The sequence below is a fragment of the Aedes aegypti genome, chromosome 1, assembly GCF_002204515.2.
Source record: "Aedes aegypti strain LVP_AGWG chromosome 1, AaegL5.0 Primary Assembly, whole genome shotgun sequence".
NCBI lineage: Eukaryota > Metazoa > Arthropoda > Insecta > Diptera > Culicidae > Aedes > Aedes aegypti.
Window position 1 is genome coordinate 143,064,963 of NC_035107.1, and position 16,850 is coordinate 143,081,812.

Sequence of the window (16,850 nt, forward strand, 5' to 3'; positions counted from 1 at the left end):
TATAGTATTTCTTCCCCTGGAATTAAGTTAGAAAAAGGATCAGACTATTGTCTGCTGTTCTTTTGGAGGCATCTCTAAATATTGCTTATAATGTTTATTAGGATGTAAAAGGTCTAGCAATGTTTTTGGTTTGAATGATAATATCTTTTCTGATGGATATTTGCCATCAGAACAACACGTTTTCCTGTAATTTCCCAGTAAGTATATCAAACGATCTTCAATTGGTAAATATCTCGTCTGTGGGTCCAATAGAAACTTTTTAAAAACATCTTTTGCAGTCCTAACCATCCTTTCTGCCTGACCATTGCTATTAGGATTATACGGAGGACTTTTCATGACTTTAATTCCTTGTCTTTCCATAAAAGTTATGAAAACAGCTGAATTGAAAGGAGGACCACCATCTGTTACAAGAACATCTGGGAGACCAAATCTAGCGAAAACTGACGCAAATTTACGAACAATTTTGCTTGCCTCCGTGCCAAAACGCATAAGTTCAATCTCCAACCACTTAGAATAACTATCTACTATCAAAAGAAAAGTTAATCTTTCAAAATAAAAAAATCAGCATGCAGCCTACTAAAAGGGCGTGTTGTAGGAGTCCATGGCGTAGTTTCTGGTTTAGCTGGTACCACTGTCATCTGCAAACATGCTTGGCAAATGCTTACAAAATTTTCTATGTCGGAATTTATTCCTAACCAAAATAAACTACGTCTTGCAGTCTGTTTCATTTTAACAATACCGCAATGATTTGCATGTAGGAGTTTCAAAGATTCTGGTTGTAATGATTTTGGGATAAATACTCTATCCTTGTATAATAAACATCCTCCTGATTCTTCAAGATCGTCTTTCAATGAAAGTACTTCCCTATATGATTTTTCCAATTTATTGGGCCATCCACGTACAACAAATTGTTTTATTTGGGATAATAAGGCCGGAACAAATATTAAAATTTTCTTTTGTCACTCTTCTTAGAAATTTGTGAAGGGGGGAGAGAAAAAATAATAAAATGGAAATTTAGGTAAATTCAATAAATTTAATTTTTGCTATTACGTTGCATATAAGCCTACTTTATATCAAGCTAATGCACAACATAACGGCCTACTTTTCCTGACAACAAAAACAATGCTGAAAAGTGCTACTTTTCAGCACTCATTTCGGTGCTGAAAAGTAGCACTTTTCAGTTCTGTTTTGAGTGTCACCAACTTTGCGTCTCTCCATACTCATCATATTCCACTAAACAGTTCGGAGATTTATCGTCTCTTTAATACGCCTGTATCTCACGGTTTTTTAACATGGTCATGCCTGCTTCTGCTTCTGCAACAATTGGGCGATTAGCATCCGAGTAAAGGGAGATCAGAGAGCCATTCTGATTTAAAAGCAGCTCACCCAGTGTTTGTAAAGGTTGCTGTAGGGTAAATCGCAAAATATCCGGAACCTAATTTCACGTTTCTTCACGTTTCGTGCAGGCAGCTTGGTACATGTGGATTACCTTAAAAAGTCGAAAATTGTATGCGGCGTTTAGCCTAGTCCTCGTCGAAATCAGATCAATAGAATCTCGATTGAAGCGTGAAAATTTGTGACTGTCATAATTAAGATCAGGCTGTTGTGTCACAGCCTACCTGATTGAAAACTACTGAGTCTATGCATCGAATGGAAGGCCATGTGGATACTCTTAAAATAGGATTGTGCAGTTAGAAATAATTCAATAAAACGGCATTTTTCGTAATAGCAAAAAATGTTGTATGCAACTCGTTGCAAAACTCGATTTTTTCAGCACTCGTTGTATTTATCCAACTCGGCGAGCCTCGTTGGATAAATGTACAACTCGTGCTGAAAAAATCATCATTTTGCATCTTGTTGCATAAATAACTATTTTATTGCAACAAAACAGTATTTTAATCGAAAATAACACATTATTTCTTAACGGATCGTCCTTTTGGCTGCTTAACAACCACGGTTTTGAACTTTGGTGAATGACATTTTTCACACAGATTGATTTTATTATATGTGATATTCGCGTTACTGGAAAGGCATTTTGCACACATATTTTTATAGCCTTTCAGAGATGGACACTGGTAATAATGAAGATGGATAGGATCAAAGCAGCTAATTTTAGGATGTTGAAAAATGTCAGGAAATGTTTCTAGCTGACTACCACAAATGTAGTAGTTCTCATCGAAGAAACGTTTCGTATCGAACAACTCCTTTTCATTCAGGCTATATCGCGAATACAAAACTCGCGGAAATTTGCACTCCGTACATCAACCGAGCTCTGGTAGAAGCTAGTGGGAATGATGGTTGGGGCAAACTATCTCCTTTTGAAGTTTTAGTTTTACTTGGTTGATATCTGGGAGGGAGGCACCGATACTACACACGAAATATAAGACAACGTTATTTTGAACGGCAAGATAACTCCAGCTTGCCAACAACAATCAAGGCAGGCTTCGAGAAAATCGGTAGTTTCCTTTTGTTGTGCACCTTCGATCTTTCCTGACAAACATGAAAAAAGGGCCACAGTTTTCTATGCACTAAATATTTATTTTCAATGGAAAAAGTAGAACGATGCGTTTTTCAATGCTTTATGTTCAATCAGATTAAATGGTGCTCACGTGACATTACTTGCATTATGTGCATGAATTGATTTTCATTCGATTTTTATCACTTTTGAAGAAATACGAAAATGTGTTTTAATCAGTTACGCGCTTTTTTCATGTTAGTCCAATGTTTGAAATCTGGGCTCACAGTGACAGTTCGTGACAGCGGAATCTCGGCTCACTATGACGTACAGAAGTTTTGTATTGGTTTCTCCCTCCCAGGTTGATATGCATCGTTGGGTTCGGAGCCGTAGACTTCATCAAATGACTTGTATTTGTCGCCTTTGAGTTCAGGTGTTGGTAGCCAATTCACGTTGAGGTCCAACCGCTTTGATTTGTGGTAAGCATAACTCTCATCTTGACATTTCTTTACCTGTAAGAAGAGTTAGGAATAAAAAATTAAAAACAAATCTTAGGATTGCTATATTGTTCTTACCTGAAAGGTATAAGCAGTCGCTTTAACATGTTTATCGAAAAACTGCTTAAACGATGAATCGCTCATAGCTTGAGCCTTGGAGATTTTGTTCAAATTTAGCGCAGGCCATTGGTTAGTTATTTCAGATTTGATAGCCTGGATGTTCTCTTCGCTTGCAGCTGGAAATACTTTCACCTTTTCCTCTTTGTAGCATAATGATTCGAATCTTGACTGAAGCAACTCTCGTGCATCTTTTGTACCTAAGAGCTAAACTTTAGAGCTAAACGAGGATAGTCGTTTTGGGGGTGTTTCTCTTGAGCTTCACGCCATTGCTTTTTGACAGTAGGTTTTTGACAAACTTCTCGTTTTCACCGAGATGGTTCCTCGACAAAGAAACTCCGATCAAAGCTAGATTCGCGGTGGCCATGAAACGTTCTGCTGGGTTGATGAATGAAAAGTTTGGTGGCGTGCGCACTGCGCACAGAAAATCGAGATCCAAGTGAAGAAATATGGCAATGTAACTAAGCATTACCATGATCGAGGTCAAATTATGATCAGGTCCCGAATCTGATCCAGTGAACAGTATTGGTCTTTCAAGATCATTTTTCGAGTAGCGAGCAACAAGCTCTGAAGCATGTCGGAAAGCAGTTGAGTGCTGAAATATAGCATCTTTGATAATGATGTAAGGCTGTCCAGCATACCATGCATTGGAAAGTTCCGAAGGAGGAATCAGCTTGATTGTTATGGAAGGGGTCAAATGCTGCGGAATATTGTCATGGTCCAAAGCGTTCAGTCCTCTGTTATCCAAACCTGCTTTCAAAACAGATCACTGCCTCCGAGTAGCACTGACTGGAGCACCCTCAAATCCCACTGGAATCGCTGCTTTATCGTCCAAAAAGAATACAATACTTGTATCACAGAATAGACCTGTAAACATGGAATTAACTTTTTTGTGAACTGCATAAACAATCTTTTAGGGCTGGACTTAAAACAGTAATTTCAATGAACTTTCCAGGGCAATTGGAATATGCAAATTGTTTGAATTTATCCTATTTTAATACTGGTTTACCAAAACGTACCTGCCATAATTTTCATGTATTGGAACTGCTTTGCTCCATAGTGCTGATCCGGATGTGATTTTCGCAAAGTACGTATTTGTAGTCCATATTTTATGTCAAATCTGCTGTAGTATCGTTTGGCCGAGTTAGTACGTGAGTTTCTGGGAGAGAATTGAAGACGGAAGAATTCCATTGAGGGTACATTATTCATCAACGATTCTGGAAAAAGTTGATTCATTTTCTCTTCACTTTTTTCCATCAGATCGCGTAGGGAGACACAAAGAGGAGATATCCAACTAGTGGTCCCATGTCGCCTTTCCTGAGCAACAGCTAAATCGTTCTCGGATATCACAGCTTCAACAGCTTTCCAAAAGTTGTTGAATTTACCATCACGAGCTTCTTGTTCTTGATCTCGAAGAAGGATAACGTCTTCAACTTCGTGGCCGTCATTCAAAAGCAGCTGAACTCCTTTTACGGTGTCCGAAAGGTCTTCAGAATTAGCATCATCGGTGTCTTTATCATCTAAAAATCAAACAAAAGTTGTTAGTGGATGATATGGATCACTATTAGAAAGTTATTACCTTTACAAATAGTCAAAAAATCATTTAAATCTTTGTCGGTCCACGAAGCTAGGCCTCCAAAAGCTTCTTCCGCCCGTTTTGCTTTGTCAACTCTAATACGGTCAGCCAAACCGGATTCTAAACGATGGATTGTGTTTGCTATCTGAGATTCTGATCGCTCTTGGGGCAGCCTCCACACAAAAGTGGCATTCGGTTTGGATGAACGATAGACGTTTACATCGAATTCAAAACATAGTCCTTGAATATATTTGTATCTCGCTTTTCTTTCAACCGGAGCATACAGGATCAAATTCACGGGAGTGCACGGTTCTTCTTGGATCAGAAACTGATGAAGCGGTTTATACATAAGTTTTGCTAATGCAGACTGGGAACTGCTAGCAGGTACAGTTTTCAGAGATCTGTTGTCATGCAGTTTAGAATCATCAATGGTTTCATGTTCTGCTCGATTCTCCACTTGATTCAGGTAATTGGCACTTTGCATCATTTGATGAAATGCATTTTTTGGTTGTTTCGAAGGCTCCAGAGTTGATTTCAGTCTACACAAAACTTTAGTGCACGTTCCAATCACTCTTGAAGCGTCCTGAAGAACAGAAGTTTGATCAACTTCAAACAGATCCTTCTGCTCTATTGATAGACTCCCGGTGTAGATTTTATCAATCTTTTCATGCCCGTTTTCTATCCTTCCAAGCACTCGAGCGATAATCGACTGGAAGCTTGATGGTGACAAAAGAAAATTTTCAGATTTGTTCCGGCCTAAAGGATCTTTATTTGTTTCTTTGGCAATAGACGTAAAATCCAAAGCAAAATCATTGAAAAAGTTAACGCTGTTTATAATACAGATATCTAAACTCTTTGGAACTTCCTGTTTTAAAGGGAAACGGGGACACAAATCCGCATTACCCATTTGAGAAGCTGGCCTATAAACTATGTCAAAATTATATATTGATAACTCTATCACATATCGTTGTAATCTGGTTACACATAGCTGATTCTTGCCTTCTTTCCCAAATATTCCTATTAAGGGTTTGTGGTCCGTAAACACTGTAAAACGTTGACCAAACAAATATTTGTGAAATTTTTTCACAGTACATACGAGGGCTAAAGCCTCTAGATGCAAAATGGGATACGATTTTTGGGCAGAATTCAATGAAAAAGAAGTAAAACTGATTGGTTTCTCCAGGCCGTCTATAACATGTGCAATAACTCCTCCTAATCCATAATTGCATGCATCTGATACAACAACTATTGGTTTGAATGGGTCGAAAAATTCTAAAATGTTGGCATTAATCAAAGATTCCTTGCAATTTAAAAATGCTTTTTGACATTCATCATTCCAATTAAATCTAGCATTTTTCTTTAACAGGCTATAAAGGCATTTGAGTTTTGATGCCAGATGCGGAACAAATTTTCCGTAATAATTGATTAAACCCAGAAATGCTTTGAGCTCCGAAACATTCGTTGGTGGTTTTGCTGATTGTATTGTTGAAAGCTTTTCTGGTGATGGTGATAATCCTACATCTGTTACCATGTGTCCTAAATACTCCAAAGACTGGACAAAAAACTTACATTTTTCATAATTTACTTTTATATTTGCTTTTTTCAATCTATCTAACACACACATAAGTTTTTCGTAACATTCTTCTAATGTTTTACCAGCAATAAGGACATCGTCCAGATAACAACTCACATTCTCTAAACCTATCAGAATATTGTCCATAATTTGCTGGAAAATAGAGGCGGAGGATGACGCTCCTTGGGGTAATCGATTATAGGTATATAGACCCTTTATCGTATTAATCACCATGTATTTACGAGATCTATCAGAAAGCTGAAGTTGCGTGTACGCCCCCGTCAAATCGAGAGAACAAAAATATTTACACCCAGAAAGAGATGCAAAAATATCTTGCGATAATAGAAGAGGATATGTACTTGGAATTATGACTTTATTAATAGATGTTTTACAATCAATTACCATGCGTATATCTCCATCCTTCTTAATTACGATCACCACCGGGGAAGCCCATTCACTAACGTCAATTGGTGTTATAATCCGTTGTTCTTCCAAGTGTTCCAAGTGTTTCAACACATTATCCCTAAGTCTATATGGTACGTCGTAGGCCTTGCGAAATATCGGTGTTTCCTTTTTTAAAGTAAGGTCTGCTTCATGTCCTATAATTGGTTCACTTAAATCTTTCTTAAAAACATTGGGAAACATTAGCTTTATGCTACCTGGTTCATATTTGTGGCTGTTAGATGCTACGTCAAGATTATTTACCGATAGTGATCTGGAGAACACATTTCTCCAATCAGGGTAAAAAATGTCAAGCCAATTTCGACCAATCAAAGGAGTGAATTTATGTTTACTATTCAAAATGATAAGGGTAACTTGTTGTTTCCTGTTATTCAACTCCGTATCTATGAACATTTTTCCCACAATGTCAAGTGTTTCACCATTAACAACAATTAGTTTGCTTTTGCAAGGCAAAATTCCAATGTGAGAAAATTTTGCGGAATAGGTGTAACTACTCATTACAGAAACTGCTGCTCCACAATCAATCTCCATCCGCAAATTGATGTTATTTATTAATGCATCTACCAAACATGGCTCGCTTATATGATTTATAGATTTTATCATCATGCAAGGATAAACATCTTCTTCTTCCTCATTTGAACCATCAGAATCAATTCTCAAGCGTTTAAAATCATAAATACCATCTACTTTGTCTAAATTCTCCTGCTGAACAAAATTTATCGTTTGAGATCCCTTGAGTAACCTACAGTTTCGTTTGATGTGGCCTAATCGTTTACAATAATTACAAGTCAATTGTGAGTGATCCGTTCGCCTGTTGTTGTTTCCGTTATTGTACCTATCGCGACCATTGTAATTGTATTTGTCTCGACTATATGTATTATCTTCCCTAGGCGTCCTTCCACCACTCCTGCTACGACTATATCTACGGTTGTTGCTGTTAAAACGTACGAATGATCTTCCTTGCCTGTTTCTACCATTCTCTCCATACTCATTACTTCTTGCTCCCAGCCTGTGTTGAATCGAAAATACTCTCGATCCTTCATCTCCCAAATACTTTGCTCTCAAACTAGCTAACTCACTTCTCACGACTCTTTTCTCTACTTCTTCAAGATTCATTCCGTCCTCCATCAATAACTTTTTCTTCAATTCCTCATCTCTCAAACCCAAAATAATACGGTCTTTAATAGCTTCTTCCTTATGATCCCCAAAACCACAATTTTCTCCTAACAGTTTAATTGCTAGAATATAATTCTCAGCAGACTCCTCAATGCCTTGAATGAGATTATGAAATCTGTAACGATAAAGCATATTTGGCTCTGCCTTATCGAAACGGTTTTTTTAATTTTTGTATCATGTCATCATAATCGATTGTGTTCAAATCCTTATTGGGGTACAACAATTTCATTTCATCAAATATCACTGGTCCCCCAAGTGTTATTAACAAGCTTTTTTTGTTTTCAGCATTCACTTTGTTCAAATGAAACAAAAATCCCATGCGCTCCATGTAACTAGAAAAACTAGTACCACGGACATAATGATCGACGGAACCAATTAAAGACATTATGGCTGATTAGACGCTTTAAAATGATAGAAAATGATAATCAGAATATGTAAAAAGGAAAAAAAAACTGAACGACTTACGTGATCTTGATATTACTTTAGATGTCGATGTTAACTTGGTATGCGATGTCCAAAGGCTCTTCCCACTGGTGAATCGTCTCACCCCAGACTGATGGCTCGTATCACTCCAATGTCGATGAGCACTGGTCTCACTCACTGTATAGATGTCCAACTGACTTCTCACTCACTGTATCGATGACCTCTCATATAATTCCGAAACTAGATGGCGATGTACTTAATCACTGGTTCTTTATCCAATTTCTTCTGCTTGCTTACTACAAGCTAATACCTTCAAATAACCAACTGCTTACGAGAACTTCTCGTGCTTAAAAATTGCAATATTGCTGTATGCCACTCTACAAACATCTATACACTTTTTTTTCTGTGCTCAGTTACGAGAACCTCTCGCATTCAATAAATTTTCTTAGAATTCACCGACACTTAATTTTGCCGGAATTATCTCACTGGTACAATTTTTCCGCCAAAAGCCTTGATGCACTTTAATTCAATTTCACAGCTTTAGTATTCACTTGTGTTTTAACAAAATGGTTGATATGTGCGCTTCTGTCGAATAGAAACTGGCGCAATCTTCTCACAAAAGGCTTTGTTCAAGAACAACAGCTATTCACATTGTAGATCTCTTATATGGTTCTTTTGGAGAAAAAATGTGCCCTTTGTATCACCTTGATTAACTATATCCCGAATTGCAACGATTTTACTATAACGACTAACGAATTATTCGTACACTAATGTTATACTCATGTGCCTAATAAGCACGTGTTAAGTTCGCACTCTCTTAAACCTTGTAATCACTTTCCGTCACTAAATTACCGGTTCGAATTGTTCCTCGCCGACACTGTTATATTCACTATAAGGTTAAGCTTTCTAACTTTAAAGTAACGATCTCAAAGATAGACTTTTATAGACTCACGTCATCGTTTATTCCTTCGCTTTTTATACATGTTTGTGGTCACTCAGTGACGATCTCGGTATCTCAAATCATCGGATATATTCGTACAACTTTCGGGTTACATATGGAAATGGGGTTTTCCCATTCTGGTCGAATCAGACATAACAGAAAGCACATGGAAAGTATTGCAACACTGTTGCATCACTTAAACAAGATTGGAGTCGCCCAGAGGTAGGTCTGTATCTCCATAGATCTACGAAGGTGCTGGAAAAGCAATGTAGTTCAGAATACCAAAGCAATTCACTTCGCCGGGGACGTCAAATTCGTATAAAGCTATAAAACAATCGCTTATCACATGGACATAGCGTGCTCTTTAGCTTAGTGTTCTTATGAGCACTTCCACAGCTACTCTTTTTTTGCTAATTGACCATTTGTACACTTATAAGCGGTTTCTTCACCACCGCTTAGGCCTTAAACCTGGTTTAATCGTATGGGTAAACGTGGTTAACGGCTTAAGCGAAGGTGAAGAAATCGGCCCTTAGGCAGATAAACTTGAGGAATCTATAAACCTGCCTCTAGTCAACTAGCTGTAAGTAAGATTTCCATAATCTGAGGAGGTTTCCGTGAGGAAATGGACAACTTTCACACTTAAGGAAATTATGCGTTTTTTGTATGAAACCCTAGCCAAGGACGTTGTCTTTTGATCAATAGTGCAAAACTTCCCCAAAGCTTTAGAATTGCTATTGTTGTAATTAACCCTTAAAAGTCCGAGACGAACCTTGAATTTTCAAATAGCCACAATTCGGAGACCAGTAGATCAATTGGTCGGTGTTTAGTCAAATTGGACCAAGTGTTTTTTAGATGATTTCATAAAAATGGTGATAAACCATTTTAAATCTCAAAATATGTGCAATATTGCCGTAATATTAAAACTTATCTATTCGATGGAACATCTGTATCCAAATTTCATCGAAAAGATCAGAGTTGACGAAGTTCTTGACTTATCTTTACTAAGCCAAGAATCATGTAGTTCGGTCTATCTGAACACCGACCAATTCATTTGAAATAAATTTTGAAATAAATGGGGGTGCGACAACCCTCCTGATCCGTCCTCCTTTTCTAGGTAACGGAAAAAGCGTGGACACGAGGGGTCCAAAATTGGCCTCTAACATCCAAATCAGTTAGAGGGCTGGTTTCTTCGACAAAGTTATTCAGCATAACAAGGGCTATCTAGCAATGAATAATCTGATTGAGAATTTACCCGCTAGATGACACTAGTGACAAATTTTCTTCAATCGTCTGTATCTCAAGATCCTTATCAGCTAGAAGATTGGTGTTTTCGGCAAAGCTGTTAGACACGAACCTTCATTTTTCATGTACATCGAGATACTGGAGATCGAAGAAATTTTTTACTAGCTTTACCTAGCTGTTGAATTATCAATCATACTTTCCAGGATTTTGAGATACAAAAGATTGAAGAAAATTTATTGCTAGCACCATGTTGTAGATGTGTGTGAACTAACCTGTGATCTCATGCGACTTAACTTATGATAACAAATGTTGATTTGACAGCTGCTACGGATTGATTCGACTTGCTTTACAGGAGTGTACGGGACGAAACAAAATATACAAATGAACTCAGAAAAGAAGTGTTTTATGCGAGGAAACTGATCAATCTGATGAGTTTATCCACAGTGTTTTGCGGGTTTGATGTAATTAATATGAATAAACGAGTTGTAACGTGACCTTTCATGCGATTTTTGTCTGGGTCGATTTTAACAACAACTAACTATAATAGATCACTCCGCCCCAATTGCCCTATTATTGCTCTGGTAATTGGTTTGGTAACTGAAATATTCCCCTATTTTTTCTCCTACTCACTGCCGCTTTTTGACACGCCACACTATTGCATTGCTCCTCGTCAGCTACTTCATACAACATTTCGCGGATTCTTTCCGGCAAAGCTGCATCGATTTGATGCTCGGCCATCTTGAGGCCTTCGAACCGCTGGTAGAAGACGACGTCTGCGAAGCATTGCTCGGCGTTGCCACGACCGCCATTGTACCGTCACGTGGCGCCCCTCTGGAGTACTACAATCATGGGGTGATGAGCGCGGAACACATATTGCTCGAAGAAGTTCTCTTCGGTGCCAGGTTATTCCTCTTACTTTTATGGTCACTGCAGATACCAATGAGGGAGTCGCTCCAATTCGTTGTAAAGCATTTTATCCATGACGAATTTGGGTGACACCTTACAGTGAGTTAGCTTCTGCAGAAATGTTGTCTTTTCTATTACAGCTACTATTTGGCTCGATTCAAAGATACGTACCGACAGGCCACTATAGACATGATGCTCGGAAATAACGTGTCAGCCGAGTCGGTTAACGCGCTCGGCGGTCAAGCCGGTGTGGTCGACGAGACAGACGCCTTGGAGGGTGCTGAACATGCCCGGTTGCTCGTGGAAGACTGTCGGCGGCTGCTGCTGGGCACAACACAACTGCCAGTGGGTGCTTGGGGCCTCATAGATGCTGACCCGAGGTAAGTGCTTCACTTTTTATTCTATGATTGTTTTTTTTTGTCCGTGGTAGCATAAATGGCGTAACTATCAAGGCACTATTTGTACAAACATGACACTGAAATGACATGGTAGATGCGTAAGGAAGTTTTTTAAGGGGGAAATCTGTATACAGTATCCATGCACTGTATATAGTGTACAGAACATTACCCTTGGCCTCCCCGGAACTACTTACGGTATTAAATACTTCGGTGAAGGGTCAGTGCATATACCACTTTACACATGTAGCAGAAGTTGCTAATCAGCAACTGCAAGCCAATTCAGCAGATGAAGGTCAACGCAGGCAATTCAGCAGATGGAGGTGTGAAATTGCACCGAAGCGCGTATTGAAGCACCTGTGAGTAAAGATAGACGCTTGGCTGAATTTTAACAACTACGTTGACTACGCATGCGAAAAGTCTCAGAAGGCAATGAATGCAATAGGGAGAATCATGGCTGTCCAAGCAGCAATACGAAGCGTTTGCTAGCTGTCTCGTCATCTATACTGAGGTATGGAGTTCCTGCTTGGGGCAGGGCACAATAAAGCGGAATCGCGAAAAACTGAACAGAGCGCTTCGGCAATTGACGGTTCAGGACGCGAGTCCGTATAGAACGATATCGTCAGATGCTGTATGCGTTATAGCCTATATGATTCCCATTTACATCACTTTGGCGGAGGATAAAGTGCTATCAACGCAGAGACATCAGAAACGTACGGAAGATGGCCAGATTCGGATCTATGGCGATGTGGTAGCACGAGTGGGATTGCGCGGAGAAAGGAAGATGGACCCACCGGCTCATTCCAAACCTGTCGACGTGGATGAATAGGGAGCATAGAGAGATTGATTTCTACCTGATACCGTTCCTATCAGGTCATGGATGCTTCAGAAAGTATATCCATAGATTCGGACACTCAGAGTCGCCACACTGCCCAAAACATCGACGAGACACCGCAACATGTAGTTTTTGGCTGCCCAAGTTTCGCGGAAGTGCGAAGCGAAATGCTCGGAAGCTGAGAGAGAGGAGACAGCTGGCTTAGATTGCGAGCTCCCAAAAGTTATGGAAACCTGTCATCAACTGTCACTGGAAAACCGCACATTCGAAGGGCAGAACGTGAAAAACCGTCAAAATTTAACCGAACTAAAACTGGATGTAATTGAAAATTTAGGTTGTTTTCCTGTGCTATCGAATATAAAATAGTTGAATATTTAAATATTGTCGATTGGACTCCATTTGCTATTGCAAATTTTAAATTTTATGATCTTTTTGATATCAAATGGAATGTGAAAATGGTTTTGACCCAGTTTGTACTCTCCGAACCATTGTGCATAGCCCAAACATGAGAAGAAGAAATCAAAGAAGCCAAGAAAACAAGCCAGTTGTCAGTGAGCTGTCTCCTCTCTCTCAGCTCGGAAGCAGCGACGGAAATGTAAACCCCGACAGCATCGTGCAGAAAATGTGTAAACACATAGGTACGTGGCACGCAGTGAACAGTGCGATAACGCAAATCATGTCGTCGCTGCAACAGAAATGACGAGAAGACCAGAGGGCGATCGGAGTAGGCTAGATCCTTCGTCGGGGACTAGGCCGAGTTTTTCGTGCGTCACGTCCCAAGGAACCAAAATTCGGATCGAAGGGCATGTTTTGGGATAACCAGCTCACTGTTTAAGTAATTAATCTAACTTTACAGTTTTCATAAAACTCACTTAAGTTGCTTATAGATCCTTATAGACCTTCAAGTGAGAAAGAAGTTCAATTCCCACTTTTGAACTTTCTAGTTGCTGGTAAGTTCACGGGTTACTCTTTTGAGAATAAACATGTGATAAAGATCTGTTAATATCCGTAGTGTTCTCTTAACCCTCTAATACCCAAATTTTTATTTTCGATTTAAGTATTATTTTTCGTTATCTAAAATCGTTCTAATCACGTTTTGGGCATTTATTTATTTTTATTCGCAAATTTTTAAATTTTGGTTTTTGATTTTTATAATTTTTATTTTTGAACATCCCTAGCTTTTTTTATTTTTTCTTGAAGCCTTTTCTAGTTGTTGATTTTTGGCAATAAAAAAAATTTTAATTGTTACGGTATTTTTTAAAATATTAAATTTTTAATTTTTTTTCGGAGCGTATTTTATTTTCCGTGTAACTAACGGAAAAACAGGTTTGAAATGATTTTAATACCACCAGGCTCTTCGTTTGTGATAGGTTAATCGTAGAAAAATATAGAAGGTATGATTTTTTATATTACACATTAAATAAAGCCCAGGCATTTGTAGGTTACATAAGAATGCAATTTTTCAAACAATTTTTAAAAACCCAAAAAAGTTTCAAAAGTCATAAAAAACTTTTCTTATATGCGTGTTATGGGTCAAGGTATAAGCCAAAAATAAAATCATTTTGATTTGCGAGCTATGAAAAAATACACAAAATTCCAAAGTGTACCCCGTCTAAAGGCGGGGTTGGGTATTAGAGGGTTAATCAGCAATTAAGTTTCCCTTGAAACTAGAATTATACTAAAAGTTATCTTTGGAGTTCACTGTTTAAATACAATCTGAACTATTGGTTGCTTGGGGTAGTTCGGTGATGGGTAGTCGGTGACTTGCGAATCGGAAGTCATGCTCCACCGGAATCGCAGGACTGCCTCGGCCACCGACCAGCATCGAGTTAACCGTTGGGCAACACTAGATCCGCCGTCGATGGATATTCTGAGTAGAACGGGCGTATTACTGGCTTGAGTCCTCGTTGCACCAGTGAACCGGAAGCCAACCGGAATTGCTGGACCGGCCAACAATGGAATAAAAACAACGCGTAACGTTACCGGTTACGGGAGATATCCCTCCGTCGGGGAGCTCTCCATCGGAGTAGGCTAGCTTCACCGTTGGGAACTACGACGAGTAGTGTCGATCACGACGAACCGCCGGCTTTGGGTCGTCGGGGCACTTGCGAATAGGAAGTCAGACCAGCCTCGGCATCCAACCGGTCCGCCCGGAAAGCATCATAAGAAGTGTAGTCAAGCGAACCACAGTAGCAACTATCGTAAAAAGATTCGAATGGCCCAGGCGCACACTGGGGCAGATCGTCGTTTTCGACGGCCAAAACCTCTAGTACTATGGATATGCATCCTACAGGTTTGGTGTCTTGGACAAAGTATTTTGGAATAATTTGTGCTACATTTTGAGCTATTTAAACTAATCTAGAGCAGTTTTATCTTTTGATAGGGGTGTCCTAGCAAAAAAAATTTCCTCTACAAAGAAGAAGAAGACACTTACATTCCATCACTGACGTGGAAGGCAACATATGACAATTTAGTGAAAAACAGTCAAAACATCGATTTTGACCATTTTTTCGTACAAACAAAAATGTTAAGAAATATTTTGTCATCTAGTCTTAGAAGCTTAACTATAACAAAGTAAATTTACATCATTTACTAGCAAAATTTTCAGATTTAATTACATTTTTAGTAAAAGCAGTCTAAAAATACTGTTTTACAAAATCCTGGATAACTGATGAAGCGGCAGATGGCGGCAGCTAATTTTTTTGGTCACGACTAGTCAAGAACATTAGTTTCATAGTTTATACTTTTAGTATCATTAAATCTTCGAATTTTGCTAGTGAATGTAGTTTATTTTATTTTTTTTTATTGTTAAGCTTTCCAACCTCGATGATAAAACATTTTCATCCATTTTTTATATAAAAAATGATCAAAATCGATTTTTTTATTGTTTTTACTAAAGTGTCGTACAGCGCCTCCCACGTCAATGATAGAGTGTAAATGTCTTCGGAAGAAATGTCAAAAAAGCCTTAATGAACAACTTTGCAGAAGGAAGTGTTTTGCTAGGACGCTCCTATCAAAATATAATACTGATCTAGATCAGTTTTCATTTATCTAGCTTAAATTTGAATGGGTCAAAATGTAGTACAAATTATTCCAAAATACTTTGTCAAAGACACCAAACCTTTAGGATGTATAGTCAGAATACTAGTTAAAACAGCCGTCGAAAACAGCAATCCGCCTCAGTGTGGGACGTGTGGTCGGCCCCATAATTTAAAAGACGTTGAAGAGACAAATCGCAGCCAGAATCGTACGATTAAATAAAGAGAAATAATTTATGGCAGATCTATCATCATCTTTGAAGAGACAAATCGCAGCCAGAATCCTACAGGTCGGTGTACGATTAAGTAAAGAGAAATAATTTATGGCAGATCTATCATCGTCATCAATTTCCGAAGAAATTGATCAGGCTGATTCGTGCAACGTTAGATAGAGAATCGAAACCAAGTGTCGATCGGAAATCGTTAGGTTTCAGCTTTTTGAAGATTTCGCAGCGTTTATTTATTACGCAACGATAAAGTTGACAATTTAATGTTCCTTTTTTGCTTCAACGGCAAATATGGGACATTTATGACTTTTCAATGTACCAGATGTAGAAAGATTGACTTAAATTTGTATTGATGCCCTAGGACATCCTGATATGGTATTAAAAGATCGACATATGACTTTCAATAGGATTCTGGTTTGGCTAGGCATCAGTTCGAATTCATTACATTCAACTTCGCATGAATATTTTTTTTTGTCAAGATGATTTGTTTGTATTGGATACCTTATAAAAAACGTCAAAGCCAAGCCCATGTTGGTTGGTCAATGTAAATATTGAGAACATTCAATCGTAGAGCTTCAAAATGGTCACTTTTGTTTAAATGTGTCTAACTCAAAAGTTAATACAATCATCAATTGTATTGATCACATTTGGCTATGATTTTTACCTCGACGAAACGTTGTATACTAAGTTTTGAACAAATATAAAGAAAGATAAGACGTATATGTTTATCAACTATCTAAAAGTATTCTTTTAGTAAATTCCTTGAACGTAAAAGATGCCGATTACAAATCATGCTTTACAAGAACAAAGGATTGGAGTTGAGCGTTTCGGATCAAACAAATATTATAAAATTTTCAATTACTTAGTTTTGTGCGAGAGTTTTCTATCTGTTTTTGTATAAACTACAACAGTATGATCACTAGTGTTAATAAGACCAAAACAAAAAGAAGGATCGTTTGTAGGCTATCACAAATTCAGCAAAGTTTCT

The 16,850-nt window shown here is 38.3% G+C and overlaps 1 protein-coding gene across 1 annotated transcript in view; it reads left to right on the top strand.

Moving 5' to 3' along the window:
• Positions 1–16,850, top strand: part of LOC5579202 (phosphatidylinositide phosphatase SAC2) — a 50,187-nt gene that overhangs the window by 17,864 nt on the left and 15,473 nt on the right. The window contains 2 exon segments of the mRNA XM_021849449.1: positions 11,136–11,363; positions 11,508–11,747. Of these exon segments, the coding sequence (XP_021705141.1) occupies positions 11,136–11,363; positions 11,508–11,747 (468 nt within the window).